The 20,582-nt window shown below is 43.9% G+C and overlaps 2 protein-coding genes across 3 annotated transcripts in view; one reads left to right on the top strand and one right to left on the bottom strand.

The window, feature by feature from the left end:
- LOC129363583 (serine/threonine-protein kinase N1-like) overlaps positions 1-11,544 on the top strand; it is a 35,020-nt gene extending 23,476 nt beyond the window's left edge. For both annotated transcript variants that reach the window (XM_055035773.1, XM_055035772.1), the window contains exons 5-22: positions 332-477; positions 1,602-1,815; positions 1,888-2,082; positions 3,384-3,493; positions 3,576-3,719; positions 3,809-3,884; positions 4,871-5,012; positions 5,104-5,194; positions 6,611-6,702; positions 7,375-7,447; positions 8,063-8,154; positions 8,233-8,409; positions 8,519-8,581; positions 8,658-8,734; positions 9,449-9,591; positions 9,930-10,037; positions 10,262-10,342; positions 10,612-11,544. In XM_055035773.1, the coding sequence (XP_054891748.1) occupies positions 332-477; positions 1,602-1,815; positions 1,888-2,082; positions 3,384-3,493; positions 3,576-3,719; positions 3,809-3,884; positions 4,871-5,012; positions 5,104-5,194; positions 6,611-6,702; positions 7,375-7,447; positions 8,063-8,154; positions 8,233-8,409; positions 8,519-8,581; positions 8,658-8,734; positions 9,449-9,591; positions 9,930-10,037; positions 10,262-10,342; positions 10,612-10,815 (2,228 nt within the window). In that variant the 3' untranslated portion in view covers positions 10,816-11,544. The remainder of the gene's footprint in view (positions 1-331; positions 478-1,601; positions 1,816-1,887; positions 2,083-3,383; positions 3,494-3,575; positions 3,720-3,808; positions 3,885-4,870; positions 5,013-5,103; positions 5,195-6,610; positions 6,703-7,374; positions 7,448-8,062; positions 8,155-8,232; positions 8,410-8,518; positions 8,582-8,657; positions 8,735-9,448; positions 9,592-9,929; positions 10,038-10,261; positions 10,343-10,611) is intronic.
- A 4,724-nt stretch (positions 11,545-16,268) lies between these two features.
- On the bottom strand, positions 16,269-18,927 carry LOC129363761 (zinc finger protein Gfi-1b-like). The gene is made up of 5 exons (XM_055036040.1): positions 18,620-18,927; positions 18,034-18,200; positions 17,019-17,165; positions 16,687-16,852; positions 16,269-16,604 (listed from the first exon to the last, which is right to left on the bottom strand). The coding sequence occupies exons 1-5, from the start codon at positions 18,834-18,836 to the stop codon at positions 16,408-16,410; spliced, it is 894 nt and encodes a 297-aa protein (XP_054892015.1). The 5' UTR covers positions 18,837-18,927; the 3' UTR covers positions 16,269-16,407.
- Between the last annotated feature and the right edge of the window lie 1,655 nt (positions 18,928-20,582).

Here is a 20,582-nt window from a genome sequence, read left to right as displayed (position 1 = left end):
AGTTACTAAAGTAAATACTTGACTTATTTAGCTTGCTGACTAAATACTTTGCTTGGAGATAAACATTTAGTCTATTTTGATTGTGTTACTAAATAAACATTTAGTTTGAAGCTGGCATTTACAAGCAAACAAATAACTTGGCGAAAATATCAACACCCTATTTTTCTTTCATGACAGGCAATCTATTTCTCCTAACTTTGGACTGCGCAACTTTGCAAACAGCACCCCCTACCTGTGTGTGCAGCTTGTTGCAGCTTAATGATTTGAAAGAAATCTGGTCTGTTGATGCGTTTCAAAATCAGTGGAGCTCTAAACACCCCGTGTCTCCTAGGCAAGCCGGACCTGTGCGGGGTGGAGCTGCGCGTCGAGGAGCTCTGGCACCACTATCGTGTGGAGCACGCCATGGCCGAGGGAGCCAAGAACATGCTGCGGCTGCTGGGGGCGGGAAAGGTCCAGGACAAGAAGGCCATCGCCGAGGTGAGACGGCAACAGACCACAGAGCGCCAAGTCAGGAAAAAAATCTATTTTTTTCCACTTCCAATACAAATATCTGAGGTTTAGTATCGACCGATACCGATCTGATACCGAAAAATCAGTACAGTACTCTTAAAAACACTAATACCTTTGCAAGCTTGGTCAAACAACGTTAGTTTGTTCAATCAGTGAAGTTAGAAGAAGATCTGCCAATGGAAAATAAATCCATTGCCTAGTCAATAAAAACATTTAACCTAGGTCTGTCATAATAATCAACAAACCAATTAATTGCATGATAAATTGAAACAAACACAATCATTTCCATTTGCATGATTTATAGTTTATCTCTTTTTTTCTCTTTTTTTACCAAACACTGGATAATAAAAGTCTTCAGTCTGAACTAGAGTTTATTTAAAGGACAATTTCATTTACAAATACTTCGAAATTCATTTTATTTGTTGTTTTGTTCATTTATTTTGGATATTTAAAATGTCTTCCAGTTCCAGTGTTAAATGTTCATCAATATTTAGAGTTTACTGCTCTTTTAGAATGTGTTCTTGCACTATTAGTTTCATCCTTACCGTTAAATCTCTTAAGAATGATCTAGAAACAATATCGTCGTTTATCGCAATGACTTCTGGAACAATTTATCGTCCAGCAAAACTTGTTACCGTGACAGGCCTGTTAACGACTAGATATCTTTCCCTCCTCTCAAGATTTGCTGCCACTTTGTGTTGCTCTGTCACATAAAATTGCTGGAAAATCCCTAGAAGTTTGTGATTTCATCCAGTGATGCACCGATCCATTATTTATATCTGTATCGGCCCCAATATTGAAAAAGACTGAGTATAAGTGGCAATATGCGCCATCCATTAGGGCAGATCTGCAGTCTAATTCTATGCTTTGCACTCTGAGTGACATCATGCTTTATTATTTATTTTACATCATGTTTAAAACTCCTAATTGCACTTTCTTGAACCAGTTGAAAGCAGGTTCGTTGAAGTTCATTTTTCACGTTTTTGTTTCCCCTGTTTGAGTTCCTTTACGCTTGTCATCCTCACCACGGACCGGGATCAGAGTTGTGTTTGTTAGCACCAGGTCTGACCGTTTTCTGTGCCGCTCCGCAGGCCCAGTGCGGTCTGAGCGAGTCGTCTCAGCGTCTGGACCTCCTGCGCTGCTCCCTGGAGCAGCGGCTCCAGGAGCTCCCGGAGGATCACCCCAAGGCCTGCCTCATCAAGGAGGAGCTGGTGCTGGCCTCGTCCTCGGCGTTCAGCTCCCAGCAGAGCGCCCCCTACGTGCACAACCAGTACAGCACGCTGAGCAAGCCGTCGCCTCTCACAGGTACGGGCGCCGGCGTTCGCCTCGCTCCGTCCTCAGCGGACTGGTTCATCAGTCGCCCCCGTCTCTCTTCAGGCACCCTGCAGGTCCGTCTCCTGGGCTGCATGGGGCTGCTGGACGTCGTCCCGGGACGGAGCCGAGGGAGCCAGGTGGCTCTTCCGTCTTTCTCCCAGACCGACGGGCGCTCCTCGTTCAAACTGATCGGCCTCTACAGCCGCAGCACCAGCAGCATGAGCCTCAAGCTGCCCGGCAAGAACGACGAGCTCTCCTGTAAGGTCCTGTATTTGCTAGCCAACAAATGAAATAACTGTCGTTCCAACCTTGAGAAGTGCAGTTAAAGGAAAACGAAGACCTGCTATCAAACAACAATGTTACAGAGGGGAAAATAAGCATCTAATCCCATTTTATTTAAGTTCTCCTACTTACAAAGAATAGCGAGCGCTGTCATTGTCATCACAGTCACACCTCATCTGTGTGACAGAACCTTTTAAGAGAGCTGAAACCCTGTGTTGCCTAGCAACCGCTCCAAAAACGTGAAAGATCCGGTGACGACCTGCATGGAGGATTGGACCACAACCTGGCCCAGAACCACAGGGAACATCATGTGACTGTAAACGAGGGTTTCTGTACCAAATTACAAAGTTCTGCTTTTCTTCTGCGTCAAATATTTATTTCATGTGATAAAATGCAAGTTAATGATTTTTAGTATTTTTTCAAATCGTGCAACATGATTCCAGACTTTGCTTTCAGATCCCGTCTCTCACAGTTGAGGTGCTGCGGTGAAAATTACAGCGCGCTCCGTTCTGTGTGAGGAAACTTGACAGATTGGCGCCGTATGAAATAATGATCCCCCTGGTGAAAAAAGCCTTGAGAGAAACTCTGAGTTTCATTGTTCCAGGATTTTTTTTGCAGGCCGTTGCCGATAGCTCGGCATAATTTCTTCTCTCGGTGAAATCGCAGAATCGTTTTTTGATCATTTTAATTTGTCTTGATTTGGTCGTATGTTCTTGCTTTGTTTGTTTTTTTTTTTTTGAAATGAAAGTTTGCTTTTTTTTATTTATATTTCAATTTTTCTACATTTCAAAACCTTCTCAGAGTTTGGGGGAAAGAAGCAGGTCCACACCAGTGGAGAGCCTCCACCAGGGGCCCCATTTGCTTTCTCCGGAGTGTGTTTGTTGTAAAAACCTAAATCTGGGCTCGTCTGACCAAAGCGATGATGGTGGTGGTAGAAGAGAGAATGCCTCTATTATTATTATTATAATTATTATTATTATTAATCATTCCCTTATATATACTGGCGGTAAAATAAATATGGCTCCTTGGTCCTGCTCGCGCTGAGGGCTGAAACAAAAAAGCCCACTTGGTCACGTCATAATTATTCCCCAGAAACTAAATAGAAGATCCTAGAAACTCTTTTAAAAAAATCAGCGTTTTTTTCTCGACGTCCCCCTCGATCTAACAAAGATCAATATATGTGGACTGGTCCTCTGCACGCACAAAATGTGCCTGGTAGGTTAGAGAAAAATCTAGAAGAACTCTTAAGTGTGTCTGTTTCCCTGCTTGTTTCGCAGCGGAGGTGAGCGCCGTGCTGAAGCTGGAGAACACCGTGGTGGGCCAGACTCCCTGGAGAACGGTGGGGGAGCAGGCCTGGGACCACACCTTCACCGTAGAACTGGAGCGAGTAAGACTGTGTTAGAGACATGCTGGACGTGTGTAATTATTTTGTTGTCTTTTTTTTCTAAAACGTCATGTCCTGGCTTTAGTCCCGGGAGATGGAGATAGCCGTGTACTGGAGAGATTATCGCTCGCTGTGCGCCCTGAAGTACCTGAAGCTGGAGGAGTTCCTGGACAACCAGAGGCACCAGGTCCAGCTGGAGCTGGAGCCGCAGGGGCTGCTGCTGGCCGAGGTGGGGCTCCGCTCAGCGGCGCACAACCAAATGCTGGGAAACCACGGCGGGGCTTAGCTGACTGTAACACGGAAACGTCTGGCTTTCAGGTGACCTTCTTCAACCCGGTCATAGAGCGAGGCCGTCGACTGCAGAGGCAGAAGAAGGTCTTCTCCAAGCAGCATGGTGAGTTCACCTCTGAACTGGCAACATTTTCATTTTACTCTGAAATGTTTTTGGGGTTTTTTGTATTTGAGCCACAGGGGGTTACCTTGATATGAGAAACGACAAAATGTTTGTTCAGCATGAGTCAGAGCCACAACTGGCAACGTTTACTGTTTATTTTCTTGTTTGTTTTGCACCTTTCCGTCTCGGCTGAAACATTTCTTCTCAATAAGTCCTAATAATTGACATACGCCTACTTTTAGGCATAGAAAAAACGCTCATATTAAATCCGTTTCAGGCAAAGCCTTCCTGCGAGCATGGACCTCTATAAAATGTCTATGGACAGTTTCAATGTGTTATCATGTAAACATACTCTACTGGAGTGCAATTTCCTAACACTGACTTGCTTGTAACACTTAAAATCTGACTAATAATGAATTGGGCAGATTAGCATTTCTTGCTTTAATTAGTATTTCTAAAAACTTTTATCCATTTGACCGGTGTGCATAAAAATTTCTATTCCTATTATGCTCCTGTCATGAAGTGTGAAGATGTGTCAGAAAAGGTCTTGAGTTTTGAGTCCAGCTTCATCTTTCTTTTTCTATTCTTGCCAGCCTCAGTTAAAGCAGTTTCACCACAGATTTATACATTGATTGCTTTTCCCATCTGAAAGATGTTCTCCAACAGTTCAAGAAGCCACGTTTTCATGTTTCCACGATTTTAAATCTGTCCTGTCATCTGTGGAGCCGTTTAGCCGCTCTGCTCGATTTAAAGGTCTTATAGTCCAGAAGGATTGAGCAAAGCTGCTGCTCATAAAATGTTTTATTATCATTATTATTATTATTACTATTCCCTCTCACAGAGGGATTACGAACATTTCTGAAATGTCAGAAGCAGGAAGCACAGCGGCCTCGACCGGGGTTGGCTCTTTAAAGAGGCCGATCGCACCGTGCGCCGATGACGTTTGGCCGTTTCTGACGCGCGTCTCGCTGTGCGTTGCGTTTCAGGCAAAGCCTTCCTGCGAGCCCGTCAGATGAACGTGGACATTGCCACCTGGGTCCGCCTGCTGAGGAACGCCATCCCCACCGGAAGCAACACGCCCGCATACACACCCAGCTTCTCCAGCAACACGATCACACACACCACGGGGTACGGAAATGACTATCCGGAGGATAGGTCTGGTAATCCGAAGACTACTTTAAACTACTAACAGTAACTATCAATTTTGTGTTTCATGCAGAGAAATCTCGGTGGAGAAGTTGAATCTGGACAGCAATTCTCCTCCAAAAGCAGAGAAGCGGAAAGATGCGGTGGACGCCCCAGCGCCACTGGTTAGTTGAGACAAATAGCAGCTACAGCGAAAAAGAAAGCAGGAGGAGGTTACATGTGAAAGCCTAAACTTGGGGCCGATTGTTGATCTCCCTAATCTCAGAAAATACGAACAGATTTATCGGTACAACTCTAAATATAACGTGGTCTTCCAGGAAATAAGCAAGTTTTAAAAAGAAATCTACAATTGCTACAAGATGCAGCTACATCTTGAATCCTTCAGCTGGATTCATGACAGAAACTTGTTTATAGCTAAATATATAAATGGTATATGTTTGAGGTAGGTATGCACAGTTAGCTGACAAAGGATTATGGGTTGTTTAACTGAAACTGAGAACCAATGTGGGGACTGTGTCAAAAAGACTAGGAAGATGTATGTATAATATCTGAATATCAGTTATTTTTATATTGGTGCATCTCTACTTTCAGGTGAGGTGCAAAAAAACAGCACACTGAGGATGGCTACCATTAGCTGTAGCTATCAAGTTGTCAACATATGGTGCTAAATCTTAAATGTACGTATGATGTATAAAACAAAAGGGACGCAATGCTTTGCTACAAATTGTAGAGAACAAGACAACAAGGATGGGAAAAAGTTTTAACTGAAACAAAATAGCGAACAGGTCAGGCATGCTAGCTTGACTTTGACAAACGTAACATGTAGATGTGCTGCAGAATTCTCTGAGACCAACACGCCGTGCACACAGATAGAGCAGGTGTTTAAATTAGCTAATCAATAGTTAATAACAATCATTCATTATTAAAAGTTGATTATTTAAGATCAGACAATCACTGAGTGATTGTTGCATCAAATGAAAACATCAGGCCTGAAAACTTTAGGGACTGAATGTTTTGTTCTTTATGATAAGTGTTGGTGTTTTCTTGCCGTTGAATCCCAAGACATTAGTGGCGTTGCTGTCAGTTAGTTGCTATAGCAACCAGTCTACGTGCAGCCCAGCCGACGCGGAGCGAGGAAAAAAAAAAATAGGTGAGGTTTTGAGCTGTCCTTCAGTGTTTCGCTGTTTTCCCTTTCCTGCAGCGCCCGCCGTTAAATTAACAACACCTACGTCTCCAGGTTTCATTTCAATACAATTGTTCTACTGTGGCAAGTAAAAAAAAAAAAAAATGTCCATATGTAAACAATAACCTGCAACATGTCTACATCCGACATGCTTGGACACATCACAGCCGGGCTTCTGGTAATGAGCGCCACAGAGCACAGAGTCTGAGGGCCATCGACAGATGGTGCGTTCAGTGGGGCTGAAGCGCCGCAGGATTAATTACGCTGATGTTTTTTTTTAAGACAACTAATTAACCAGGAGGAAGGAGGGAAGGGGCGAGGGGGACGGGAACAATCTGCCGTTTCATTTTCACCTCCATGTCACTTTCGCCCCGCTTCTGTTTCTCCGTCCGTACAGGAGCAGACGGCGGTCGTCGAGGCCCCGCCCACCCCCGACGTCCCCGCTCGGCAGCAGCCAACCAAATCGCAGTCCCAGAACTCTTTGCGCAGGTGCGGACGCATGACAAGGACACCCTCCCACCCTCACCTCATCCAGTGTGTCTTTCTCACCTCACACCCACTCATGATCAAAACACACTCCCGAGCAGAACACTTTGCAATATGGCCGCCTCAGCGTGAGATCAGGAAACCGCCTACTGGCACAGTGTGAGCCTGTGTCAGGCTGCAACACCTGTTAATAGGGCCGAGTCATCAGTAATGAGGATTATTGCACACGTTGCCCCGCAGTGAGGAGCACTGAGCTGAACCGAGCTCCAAAAATAAGGATTTTAGGAGTAAAACCTAAAATACAACGATGGATTGTATTAAATAATCCCATGATTAAGACTTGAAGCTACATTTAGAGCGTCTTTTGTTTTTGGATTAATGAGATCATTTGGATGAATTAGTGTTCCAACATTTAATTTCCATTTGAGATCACTGAAGTATGTTTGAACTGAATTGTAATGACGTTTTTCTAGTGATCGGTTCAGTCCTACATTTAAATATATGGACTGAGTCTGGAAACGTTTCCTTATTTCTAGACTTCATTCCATATCCAGCTCACTAAAGGTTTTATCCATCCATTAATCAATCAATCCATCCATCCATAAATCCATCCATCAATCAATGAAAACAAGCCAAAAGGCCTAACATGAATGTGTTTGATGTTGTTCCCCTCAGAGCCAGCAGAGGGCCTCTGTGTCTGCAGGACTTCAAGCTGATCGCAGTTCTTGGCAGGGGCCACTTTGGGAAGGTACGCCCCGCCCCCACGTCCTCAATCTGTTTCTTCAATATTAGCAACAAACTGAAGTCCTTGAAATCTAAAATGCTTTTATATTTGATCTGCTCGATAATAAACGAATCAGTAAATCGTTGTAGATAAAGATAAAGCTCTCGCAACGTCGTGTTTGAATAAGACAGGCAAAATATTTCCAAATTGTTTTCAGGTTGATTTACATTTTAGTCTCGGTAGTAAGATTTACTTCTTTTTTTTTCTGAGTACCAGCAGGCTAACAGTTTTGGTTAAGATGAATGCATCAAATCTATTTTTCCAGCTAATTAAGGTTTTAAAAAGATGTTATCTGGAAAAGGATTGAGGTCAATTCTTCCTTATCATTGATGAAAAATTGACAGTTCTATGGGCAGAATATTTATTTCACTTGTAACATTTTATCATGTTGAACAGTCATAGATAGTTTCTTGCTTTTTCTCTGGAATAAGAACAAAATAAGTTTTTTTCGTATTTCAAGGGTACTGAGCTAGTGGCACTAGAAGCCAGACCAGAAACACCTGGTGAGATTTGGTGCGTTTGCAGTAAAGTCACGGAAATTTGCCGCTGGTTAAGGTTCTCCTCCTCTCCTCTCCTCAGGTGTTGCTGTCAGAGTACAAAAAAACCGGCAGCCAGTACGCCATCAAAGCCCTGAAGAAAGGAGACATCGTTGCGAGGGACGAGGTGGAAAGGTAACCGGCGCTCTGCCTCTCGCCGACTCGCACCCGGCACACACTCCCCGCTCACCCCGACCCTCTCCCCTCCTTCAGTCTGATGTGCGAGAAACGGATCTTCGAGACCGTCAACAGCTCCCACCACCCCTTCCTGGTCAACCTGTTTGCGTGCTTCCAGACGCCGGAGCACGTGTGCTTCGTCATGGAGTACACGGCGGGGGGCGACCTCATGATGCACATCCACGCCGACGTGTTCGACGAGCCGCGGGCCGTGTGAGTTCCGGCGCCTCGCCGGGTCAAGTGGCTGCATTAAACAGGGCTGGTTTGTGCTTTAGCTCCAAACGGTTTGGTGAATTTCTTCCTGTTTGCGTCTGATGAACAGGTTTTACTCGGCCTGCGTCGTCCTGGGTCTGCAGTTCCTTCACGACCATAAGATTGTATATCGGTGAGTACTTGGGGAATAATAGGACTCAACTCATTTGTCAACACTCGATATAATTCCACTTCCATTTCTTTCCCAGAGATCTGAAGCTGGATAATCTGCTCCTTGATATGGAGGGTTTTGTGAAAATAGCCGACTTCGGGCTTTGTAAAGAAGGTTGGTGCTGAAGTCCTGTCATACTCTTGATTCTCTACAGCCTGGTACACAAACGCAATCTAGTGGCACTAGCTACATTTCATGCAGAAGAAAAGTGAGCGGTAGCCCGCTTTACTCTGATATTTGTATAAAAAAAATACAAAAAACTGTCCAAACCACTGTCTTCTGAAGTCATTCACTTTTATTTTATGCTTCCTTCAAATTGTAGGTGACAAAAATGAGGGGAAAGAAAGTCCAGGGGTGTGAATACTTTTGACACAGACTTCATCTAAAACAGGAATAATTCCACATGTCAGTTTGTACTCTGCTCAGAAAATGTTGGCCAGGCCAGCCCAGTTAAAATACATCAAAATAAATGTATATTTATAAATATATATATATATATCACTAACTTTTATGTATTCATTTAATTATTGAATTTTACATTCATGCTTCCTTGAAGAACATGACTGAATGCTTTTCTATCAACTGATTGTGATTCTCTGGGGGTGTGACAAACATTTTTCCAGGGGGCATGGCCCCCCTTCGCCCCTCTCTAGGGTCACCACTGCTTAAACAGAGAGTGTGAGCAGCATCTTCCAGGGATGAACATGAACTTGCTCTTTAGAGATGCCCCTGCTGCTGTTGCATACTCCTCTTTGTTAGTCACACTTTGTTATTCATGTCCAATTTTCCACTTTCAACAACTCCTTCATTTTTTTCGCCCTCCCCCAGGCATGGGTTATGGAGACAGAACCAGTACTTTCTGTGGTACCCCGGAGTTTCTGGCCCCCGAGGTTTTAACGGACACGTCCTACACCAGAGCGGTGGACTGGTGGGGGCTCGGCGTACTGGTCTACGAGATGTTGGTGGGCGAGGTGAAGCAAAGCATTTGGCTGAAACTTAAAACACAAGTTTGTGTTGAAACTTATAGTGGTGGCTAATCTGCTAATGCGCTTTTAGCAGAGCTATTTTTTTTTTTATTTAGTTTTTGCTTACTCTGAAAAAAGTTTTGACTAAGTTGTCTTGTCTGAAATTAATTCTCTGGATAAATTCTAAAGTGTTAATCTACTCCAAAACTAAGCAGTAACTACAAATATATAATTTAATGCACACAATTAATATGGACGAACAAGGCTGGACATGAATCCGAGTAAATGAAGAGCACTGATTTCCACATCTCATGTTTTTTTTTTCCCATCCCGGTCTGTTTCAGTCTCCGTTTCCAGGCGACGACGAAGAGGAGGTGTTTGACAGTATCGTGAACGACGAGGTGCGCTACCCGCGCTTCCTCTCCACCGAGGCCATCGGCATCATGAGACGGGTCAGACCGAATCGCTTCCCACTGCTTGTCTACGTCGTCTTTGTTTTTGTTACACAGAAGTCAGAATGTCTCTCAATGTCCAGACCTGAATCTGACTGATGTTCACATTTTTACGTGTATCAGAAAACACACACAGCCTGTTTCAAGGGTCAGGAATCCCTTTGCCAGGCTCTCTGTGTTGATGTTTTTGGTTTCTAAGAGTTCGTTTGGTTTCCCTTCACCAGCTGTTGAGAAGAAACCCTGAGAGGCGCCTGGGCTCCGGAGAGAAAGACGCAGAGGACGTCAAGAAGCAGCCGTTTTTCAGAGTGAGTCTCTGAGCCCTTCAAGGTCACAAGTTTAAGAAAGTTTTTATCGGGACTCCCATGACTTTGAACAACCATAAAGGAATAACATCTGTAAAATTTCTCAATCCAAAAAGTTGCTAGAAGAAGCAGCGGACGAATCTTGAAATATTTTAGGTCATTTGCTGTTTCAAACAGAGACGAGTGCTTCGGACAGATTTGTTTTTAGTCTGCTCTGCTGAAAAACACAAACTTAACCGGCTCACTAACCGATTTCAAACCAACTCCCACAGGGCATGGACTGGGACGCGCTTCTCCAGAGGAAATTCACGCCTCCCTTCGTCCCGACCATCGCGGGGAAGGAAGACGTCAGCAACTTCGACACGGAGTTCACCGCCGAGGCCCCCGCGCTCACGCCGCCCCGCGAGCGCCGCACCATCTCTCGGAAGGAGCAGGACTACTTCAAGGATTTCGACTACGTCTCCGACCTCTGCTAGGGCCTGGGGCCACGGAGTGGAGGGGTCGTCGGCCCGAGCGGTCAGACTCCGACGGGAGAATGGGGAGGGGAGGGTGACTGTCGTGCTGCGTGGGATGAAAAACAAACACGATGCAGAAACGAGGAACAGATCCTCTCATCATGCTTTGTGTGAGCGCGTGATGTCGACGGGACAGCAGGACTGAACGCGAACAGACACGCATAACCTATGGGTTGCTTTCCGAGAGGACGGAAGCTGTGATAAGAGATTATCCAGATTATGTAAGAGACGGAAAACAATCCTCTGATGGAGACAGAAAGCTGCTTTTTTTTTAACCCCCTCCACTTCAATCTGGACTCGCCCCACACTCCTGTCGTTTCCATCCTCGCCGTTCACCCTGCGTTTCAACGTGAACCGTCACCCGGCACTGCACTACCTGCAAACCGCCACTTGTGGGCGCCAGAGGACAGAGCAGAACGAGAAAGTGGTTTTCACAGCCAAAGAAAAACCACCACAAGTGGACGTTTTGAAGGACGAGGTGCCGTCCGTGTGTCTCTGCTCACTCGTCCTCCTTCACATTCGTTTCTTCCTTCTGTTCTTTGGTACATTAAAGATTTTTTTTAAAGCATAATCACTTTTCAAAGGTTTTTATTTTTATTTTTTTTGTGATAAAATTTGTGTTTCTTCTTCCTTTGTCGTTTGCTGACATAACTTTGTAGCAGCCATGGTCCAGTAAAGATGTGAAACCAACTGTGTGATGACGTTTGTCATTTATTGCTTATGCTGATTTTTCTCTTCAGCATCTCATGCTGAGTTGTGGATGAAATCCATCCAGCCAGTCAGCAACAGTGAATAATGTGAAATAATCATTTTTCAACTCTGGACAGCAATGGATAAAACGTAGTTGGACATGGAAAATGCTATTTTGTGTTGCTCTTTCACATAAAATCCCAGTAAACGCGTGAAAGTCGAGGCTTGATTTTATAACTAAATGAAAGACGTTTGAAAGCTTTCGCGAGGTTCTCCGGCACAAGATGTTCATCTTTGGTCCCGCTGACGTCAGAAACGACCGACCGCGGTAAGCGGTTCTCTGAACTCCCAGATACTCCAGATGGATTTCGTGGATCGATCAAAGAGGTGAAATGCAATCATGTCCTCGAGGGACACAGCTGTTCCCGCTGATGGTTCTCCGAAAAGAACAAGGTCGAGAACATTCCTGCTGCTATTAGAAATCAAATTGGGCAAAATGCACTCGCCAGGGATGATTGGGGGAGGAATCGACCTTTCGCTCCGCTGCGTTTCCATTGACCTTCATAACTGGGCGATTTGACATTTCGAAAATACATCCAACATGGCGGCATCGAAAACGAAAAATTCTAGCTCTTCCGTGAAACGTTTTCAGGATGAGGTAGTTTGGTGTCGTCACTGCTGAGGTGGACTGAACGGGTTCAAATCCTGAATTCATCTTTTGTCTGTTTTCCAGTTTGTCTGTGTAATCTCGTCCAACAGAAACAGTTTTTAGCTGTTTTGACTAAAATCCAAGAGCTGGATTTCCTCTCAACTTTTAAAAAGTCCAGTTTCCTTCATTAGCATCACTTTTCATAGAGATTCACCTCAGACTGTCAGAGAGTCTTCCACTGCCTGATAAACTACTACTTGATTAAATGAAGTTACCATGTGCAACTTAGTGACGTAAATTACAGGTTTTTAAGAAAGCCCGTGTGAAAGGGGAAGTTTTTCAAGAACGTTTGCTATGAATGCTGTGTCATGCTGTCACAGCCAAACGATCACCAGAAACGAATTAGTTACAATTTATTTTGTTTTTTTATTTATCATGATCTTTATTAATTACCTCAACAATACTATAAAAAATAAACTCCACATTGCTGGAGCCTAAAGATTTTCTTTTCACAGCCCTTCATGGAAAACCTTCCCCTCGTTCTTCACCTGATTTGAAGGCCACGCGATGTTTGGAGGTCGTTCTGGTTGGAGTCGGTCTGATGGGGGGACTGTGGTTCATCCACACGTACACAGGTAAATGCAGGAAGTGAGTCTGGTGAGATAATGACGCAGACCTGCTGGCCGATAGAACATATCACAGAGTCGTGAAAAGAAAACAAGAATTGGCCTGTTGGGAATGTTTCAGATCAGCAAACAAATAGAGAAAAATGAGAAATATTGATCAAAATTTCAGGTTTTAATAAAAAAAAAAGTGAACATTCATTTATGAATGCATAATGTGGTGAAAATATGACTGATTTTACCTTAAGTTGTTATTTTAAAAAAGCTGTATCTGCTAAACATGATTTAAAAGAAATTTCACTTTGAAATTGGGCCTCTGTCTCTTTAAGAAGCCTCTGCTTCTTTCTGAAAAGAATCTGGTGTTCTCCTCCATTATGCTGTTATAAGTGTTCTTAGGAGCAGTGCATTGAGAAAAAGCTCCTGTAATGAGCTCAGTAGACAGGAAGTTTCACCAGGTGTTTTCTAATTGATGCTGGCTAGTCTGGAGGGACTGAGCTGGTCAGGTACAAGAGAGGGGCTTTGGGTATGTAGGTGGTGCTTGGTGAGCCACCTCCGAATGATTGCCACGAAGAGATAAAAGGATTTCTCAAACATGTACAGATGAATCAAAGCCACGCTCCTGGTGTGTTTTTGAATATAGAGTAGCATCATGTCATGATGTAAAACTTAAAAGTGTCAATTTTACACAATACCCCAGCTTTCATACTTTTGCTTCGAGAGAAACAGATCAGGCAGTCAGAAACATTTCCTCGTGTTTGGTTGTGTAAGTGAAAGTTGTCCAAAGATATGCAGACGTTTGCCAAAGGCACAATCAGTTTGCAACCACAGAAATGAAACTATGTCACCCTGCATCTCGGCACAGACCGAGCCGTTTTAACAGTAAACATACAAACACCCGACAGCCGGGCAGACGCTGATTTAATCTGGGGCTCAGAGTCTGTGCGTGAACACCAGGCACAGGTTGGACGCAGCGACTCGACGGGTGTTTGAGACGAGAAAGTATACTTTGGTGAACCGACGGGGCTCAGTTCACCTCCAAACTGAGCCCCTCCGGTTCAGTTTAGAGGTAAAACGTGACGACGGCGTCGTCAGAAAATAGAAACGCCTGCTGTGTTACATGTGCTTGTTGTGTTTGCAGAGTCTCTGGACGTTTACATCCTGCTATGCAAAACCCTGCGGTCTTGTTGACGTGGAAAACGGTGTCAAAGTATCGAAGGACCGCAACGGCTTCTCAGCTTCAGGTTCAAGATGTTTTGAACACACTGGTTATAAATCTGTTATGCATTTATACGAGACAGGCTGACATCCAAGTACTTCATAGTCACAAATTTGAAAAGTACTTTGAAGGCCCTGACCACTGCAAGATGTTTTACTTTTGGTTTTCAACATCCATGCTTGTCTAACCTTCTGTCTTCCCACAGTATTCTCCCATGTATCTCAGACATTATATTCTTAGCTCTTAAGTTTTAATTGGCAGACTTTTTAGTCTATGCAATACAATGACATTTGATGTATTTTATGCTTTTATTTTCATTTGGGGCGTCAACGTTGGGCCTGGCACGGCTCTTTCATGAAACCTACCAAAACGATGCCGACAAAACTCTAATAATAGCAAATCAATTTTAGTCAGAACCTAATCTACCACTTGCCCTCGTTTCATATTAAAGACATTAGAGCTGTGGACCAGCTGGGGGGGAAGAGACTCAACCGAAATTCAAAGCGGCGCATTTAAAATAAGCTGCAGCGGTTAAATGCTTGTGTCAGTTTCAGACAATGTATCAGCATTAAGCAAAGCACCTGCAGATTTTCAGCTCTGATGTCGCCGATAAGTCTGAACAGTTGCATTCTTTTATCTCCTTCTCAGGATTTCCTCCTACAAATCTGAGAGTGGAGAACTGGGACAGGGGTTGCAACAGCTTCTGTGCATTTTTGCGTGTGTGTGTGTGTGTGTGTGTGTGTGTGTGTGTGTGTGTGTGTGTGTGTGTGTGTGTGTGTGTGCGTGTGTGAGAACACAGCTGCTTTCTTTCTTGCGTGTGCAGAGCCGTTTTTGCACCTCCGTCTTCACGTGCGCCGTAGAGACGAGAGGCCTCAAAACATGCGCATACAGTGGGTCTCGGTCATGTTCTGTGAAGTGCCACGAGTTTGATTCAAAGTGAAAAGTCGCAGGTTTGATGGTGCTGAGCGCTCGGCCCCCGAGTCGTCTCGGAAGAGGAGCCCGACCGCCGCATGACGAGACCCGCATCTGGATTCGACGGAGGAATGAAAATGTTGCCCGTGACTCAAACAGAGAGCGCACCGTCCACTCCTTTGGGTTTGTGGTGCGCGAAATGAGCCGAGATGTGTTGGCCCGTCGTTTCAACTCCAAGACCCCAACTTCTGTGTAATTGGTTGGTTTTTTTTAAATAAATAAATAAAGTTAGTAATGTGCTTTGTTGAAGTCAAATGCTGTAACATGTAATGCTGGATGTTACATTATTGTATTTGCTCAAAGCATAAATAAATCACGTTGTGGCCTGTCAGGGCCAGCAGAGCAAAGTTCAGTTTTCACTGTGAAGCCCACATGGAAACGGCAAGGTTAACATGTAGCGATGGTCATTTTGTTGTTTTTCTTTTTGTTTTTTAAAAGGTCCAGTTAAAAGGCTACGAGTCGTGACCTCTGATCTGTTCTTGTAGGAAACTATCATGGCAGCTTCGGTTGGCCTGGGCAGATCAACTCAGACCTGCAGCAGAAACAGCAACATTATTCCTGTTGGGGGTGGAAAACATAACTACATTTGCTTTGCATTGTCCCCACACGATGGCAACGATGTAGCATGATCCAATTAGATTCTTGATTAATGTGTTGTTGCTGTGTTGCTGTTTTAAGCTCTTGTTCAACGTGCCCTTTTTTCTTTTCTTTCTTTTTTTTTTTTTTTTACTTTGAGCCCCTGATCGTTTTTAGTTCAACAATTTGTAACCTCAAATTTTGCAACTCTATGTTAGGAACACAGGAAACAGATAGAAGGAGATGCTGTTAGCTATTAGCTTTAGCCTTTGGGATGCGAGAAGAGTTACCAGTTGCAGGTAAGATACTGACTGTTTTTCATATTTTAACTAAATCTATTTAACAAATTCTGAAATGTTTCCCCTAAATAATAAATATTGATTTCTATAATGCACAAGGCAGCATATAATGACTTTTTAATTCTTTTTTTTAATTCTTTTTTACTAAAAACAACTCTCATTGCAGTAACGTTTGGAAGATGCCGGCTGAAATGATCTACTACTCTTCGGGATGAAAGTGACGACTCTGACATTTTTTCAGGGAACAATTCTCCCATCACAACTCATAGCGTTTTATGGAGTGATTTTATAATTGTTGATTTTCTGACCGCAGCTGAAAATGCCGTCGTGTAGATTTAGAAACATCTCAATTATCATTACAGGATTAGTTCCACTTTAAAAACAGATGATTTAAAAGTGACCAGGAGTCACGTTAATCTTTATTCGCCTAAACAAATTTACACACCGTATATTCATGTAAACATCACACACACAGGTTGTCAAAGTTATGTACAAAAAAAAAAGCGAAAGCAGTTCAGCCTGATGTGCTCAGCTCTGGCTGTACACTTCTCCATAGCCGCACTGCGCCTCATGGTGGCGCTGTAGGTCCACCCTGCGCTGGAAGGAGAGCTGGCAGCGGGAGCAGCTGAACGGCCGGTAGCTGTTGTGCTTTCGGCTGTGGGTGATGAGGTTGGAGCTCTGGCTGAATCCTTTGCCGCACACCTTGCACACGTGCGGTTTCTCTCCTGAGCGGGGAGCAGAAACACGGCCGTCATGATTCACGCTCCAGTTCAACAGTGAACCCCACCGAGTGCGTCTGCCCCTCACCTGTGTGTATGAAGGTGTGTTTCTTCATGTCAGACTTCTGGTGGAACCTCTTGCCGCAGTACTGGCAGGGGTAAGGCCGCGTGTCGGAGTGGATGAGGAGGTGAGTGGACAGGGTGGACGAGCGCTTGAAGACTTTTCCGCACACTTTGCAGCCAAAGCTTCGCTCCTGGACACAGAAAACAACGAAGCTCACGATAAGTCCCAATGTGTCACGGGTCCGCCAAATCTTCCCTCTCCCTCACAACCCACTTTCCTGTCAGTGTACTGTGAAATAAAGCCTAACAACCAAAAGTCCTTAAAAGAAAGAAAGAGACAATTGAAGAGGTCACGACCTTTGCTCTGCTGTAGCTGCCGACAGCTCGGAACCCAAAGGGCACATGGGAAATGTCTGCAGCAGGCAGGGATCTCGACAAAGGGATGGAGAGGGTGTTGTACTCCTGGTCTCGCAGACTCCCTGACATCAGGATCTCTGAAACAGGCTGAGGAGAACGGACCAAGAAGAACCAGATCAATTCATGTTAGGTAAATAGTTCAGTGATAGAAAGTTTCATAGTGGATTCACTTTGCACAGAAATAGGTGAGCCGCGACGACAAGCGATCGCCTCAACGATGACATTGAAATTTAATTCACACCACCTCTACAGTAGACATAAAAATAGCTACTATATCTAAAAATTAAAAGCCAGCAAAAAAAAAACCCATCAGAAGCATATGATTTTCTCCGTTTTCTTTTAATGTTTTTTATTCAGTCGGTGATGGTTCTTGCATTAATGCCAGATTTCCTTCTGTGTCCGATTCATTTCAGGCACAAAACAAGGAATTACCTCTGCTTTTTTATGTGTCTTTTTTTTTTTTAACAGTAACCGTTTCGTACATTGTGATTTAAAGAATCTGTAACCAATCGACAGAACATGTAATGATTCAGAGCAAGTTTGTCTGGTTTTGAAGTTTTGGGACTTCACCCCAGAGAGATCCAGGTCGGTTTGAAAAAATAGCCATTCTGTTTGAAAACAGGAAGCAGAGAGTCGGACGCCAGTTTCGGAGCGGCAAAGTTGCGTTTTCGCACAGTTTGTGTAATACGGGGGAGCGCCCACTTCCCACTGACCAGACTTGCAAACGAGCGATAGAAAGCGTGTTTGTTAGAACGCTTGTGCCGCCCTCTGATGAAAGGGCGCCCTTGGTGGAGAGCCAAAGAGCCAAATCTCCCATTTGTATATAAAAAAGCTACAGAAGTTTATATTTTATGATTGTCATGAAAAGAAATACAAACTCCATTACAAAACAAAAGCTGGTCAAAAAAAACACTTGTGCAGTTTTTCTAACGGTCTGCTGTTCTTCGGTTCTCACCTTCTCACAGAGCGGACAGTCCCTGACCGGGGATTTGAGGTCAGTGTGCGACGTGTGGTTGAGCAACAAGAAGACGAGCCTCTCCAGTTCTCTCTCTCGGTCAGACTGTTGCCGGTCAGGCGACTGTGGTGCGACAGGCGTGGGACGGTCTTCCTGCTCCACAGGGGCTTCAGTCAGAAAATAAAAACAGATTTTTTTTTTAACCGGCAGGCTCCAAACTCATCACCGTCCGACCAACATAACAGTGGAAGAGACACAAGAGCTGGACTATTGGTTGAGTCTACAAGCATTTCTACAAAATCAACAGCATCAGCAGTCGGTATGTTGCTTATATTTGTCAGTACAGGTTTTTATCTCCTAAAGTTTGTGTTTGATATTGGGCTAACTTTCCCCTTCCGACGTCAACTGGAGTCTTGACCCCAATTGGTCGGTCAAGACTCCCCAATCACCCAACCTACCTCAGCTTGCTCTTAACAGCTAAAGGGTTCTCTAGTACAGTCAATATTAAATTTTCATTTGCTATTTATTACTTTGCAATAGAATCAGCTAGTGCAAAAAGCATCTATTTTAAGGAACGGGTTCATACCTGAAGGCCAGAGCTTGTCTTTTGGGGTTCTGTAGGAGCAGTTTGCCAGTCCGTCAGTCAGAGGGTTTCTGATCTCTGGGGATAAAGTTTGTGGAGCATCTTCAGGAAGCCCGATCCCATCCTGGACGTCAGTTTCAGCCTGCCGCCCGGAGCAGTGGTCCCTGGGCGGGCTGAGGGGATGCATCCGCTTGGTCTTGACGAGGAACGAGCGCGGCATGGCGGAGGTAGGCGTCTGAGGGAGTGAAGGTGGTGCGCTGTAAATCTGCTGGAGTCTTGAGAAGCCAACTCTTTCATGTCACTTTTAGAGCCCCGCGCGCACTCAGATGTCGCGCACCTGTCTGTTCGTCTTCAGTTACGATGCCAAAGTTTGAGGTTTCCTCAACAAACACAGCCTGCCACCTGCACAAAGGTTTTGAGGGCTCTCACTGAGGAAAACCCTGCGCTGCTGGGAGGCAGCTTTGAAACTGATTCCGTCGCTGCTTTTTACACCAACAGTGAGCTGCAGCAAAAAAGCAGAGCTCGGAGAGTCCAGCAGAGTCCAGTTATTAAAAGTAGGATTACATCACAAAAAATGCTTTCTAAAACTTTTTAAAACCTTCCCCTACAAGTGTCAACAACACTGTGTGGTTGTCGATGGGTGGTGAAGTGTCAGAAAGGTTGTTTGTGAAACCACAGCTCAGATTATTAAAACTTTATCTTCCAACACTTTTCTTTCTCTCACTTTTGTAAAAAAAAGAAATATAGTCGCAAAATAATTATACCTTCTAATCTGGTAAATCTGAAACTTTTAAATCCAAAAGAAGATTGTTGTGGGAATACAATAATAATAATAATAATAATAATAATTGGAACTTAAAAGTACCTTGGGCCAGTTTGAAATGAGAAAGCCAGCTTGAAGTGGTTGACCTTACCTCGGTGTTGCGCAGCCGAATGTTGACTCCGTCTTGTGCCCTCATTGCTCGCAGCATCCTCATTTCTTTTTCTCACACCCCTCAACCGACGACATGTCACAAAGAGATTTGATTTGATTTCGAAGGGCCGGCTGAGGATTGCAGAGCTGGAGGTGAAGGAAGTGGAGCCACCTGAGAAGCTCTCGGGAGCTGAAAGAATGAAACGTTCCACATTAACGCCTCAGAAGCAAGCAAAGCCTGTCTGTTATTTATCTCTTCTGACACTTTTTCTGCTCGCCAGACTGCCAGATGCAGAGCAACAGCCTGGTCTTGACTGCAGACACGTTTTGGGCCGACCCCTTGAAAGTGTGACGACTGTAAAACCCAGAAGATATTAATATACATATATACTTTTTTAAATACTTTTCCCCATTGATGGATTCATGTTGCAATGACTGTCCACCGTGGGTGGACTGACAAACACACCAAGCATTGTTTGGAAAGTCTAAATATCTCATCGTTCTCATGTGAACACGTGAACCTTTACAGCCCCGTAGAGGTGGGATACCTACAAACCCAATTGGTGGAAATACCCTCGGTGTCATGAGTCATTTTTCACGTTCACTCACCGTCAGAACGTTCAGCTGACTCCAGCCAGGGATGGGAAACGTCAATTTGTTTGTGCTTACATCACAGTTCACTTTTTATTTACTTTTTTATTAGTCAAGTGTACTTTTGATCATTTTTAATTTTATTTGATCAGTTGTCATTATTAATAATGAAGCTTAGTTTCAGTTTATCTGTTAAGTAGTTTTAGCTCTTTCATGCATTGGAAAATTTGTAGGTACAAAATTCAATGTATTTCAGTGATGAATATTCAGCAGAAGATAATTGTTGTTAATTATTGTTGAACAACAAACTCATTCTGCCGTTTTATTATTTCTTTTGTGGACTAGATCAAAGAGGCTTATAAATAAAATCATTAACATAAAAATGAAGGAAATTAATCATTCCAGCATGTTTTAGTCATTTAAGTTTTTCCCCATTAATTGATTTTATTTATTTCTGTTAGC

This window comes from Poeciliopsis prolifica, unplaced genomic scaffold (assembly GCF_027474105.1).
Source record: "Poeciliopsis prolifica strain line A6 unplaced genomic scaffold, Auburn_PproV2 SCAFFOLD010, whole genome shotgun sequence".
NCBI lineage: Eukaryota > Metazoa > Chordata > Actinopteri > Cyprinodontiformes > Poeciliidae > Poeciliopsis > Poeciliopsis prolifica.
This window is presented reverse-complemented; position numbering and strand designations above follow the sequence as displayed.

Excerpts from the sequence above, each read along its gene's own strand:
- LOC129363761 (XM_055036040.1), bottom strand. The coding sequence starts at position 18,836 with ATGCCGCGCTCGTTCCTCGTCAAGACCAAGCGGATGCATCCCCTCAGC. Across the intron at positions 16,853-17,018 it reads GCAGCTACAGCAGAGCAAAG|GAGCGAAGCTTTGGCTGCAA; the intron begins GTCGTGACCTCT and ends TTCTGTGTCCAG. Across the intron at positions 16,605-16,686 it reads ACACACCTTCATACACACAG|GAGAGAAACCGCACGTGTGC; the intron begins GTGAGGGGCAGA and ends CTCCCCGCTCAG.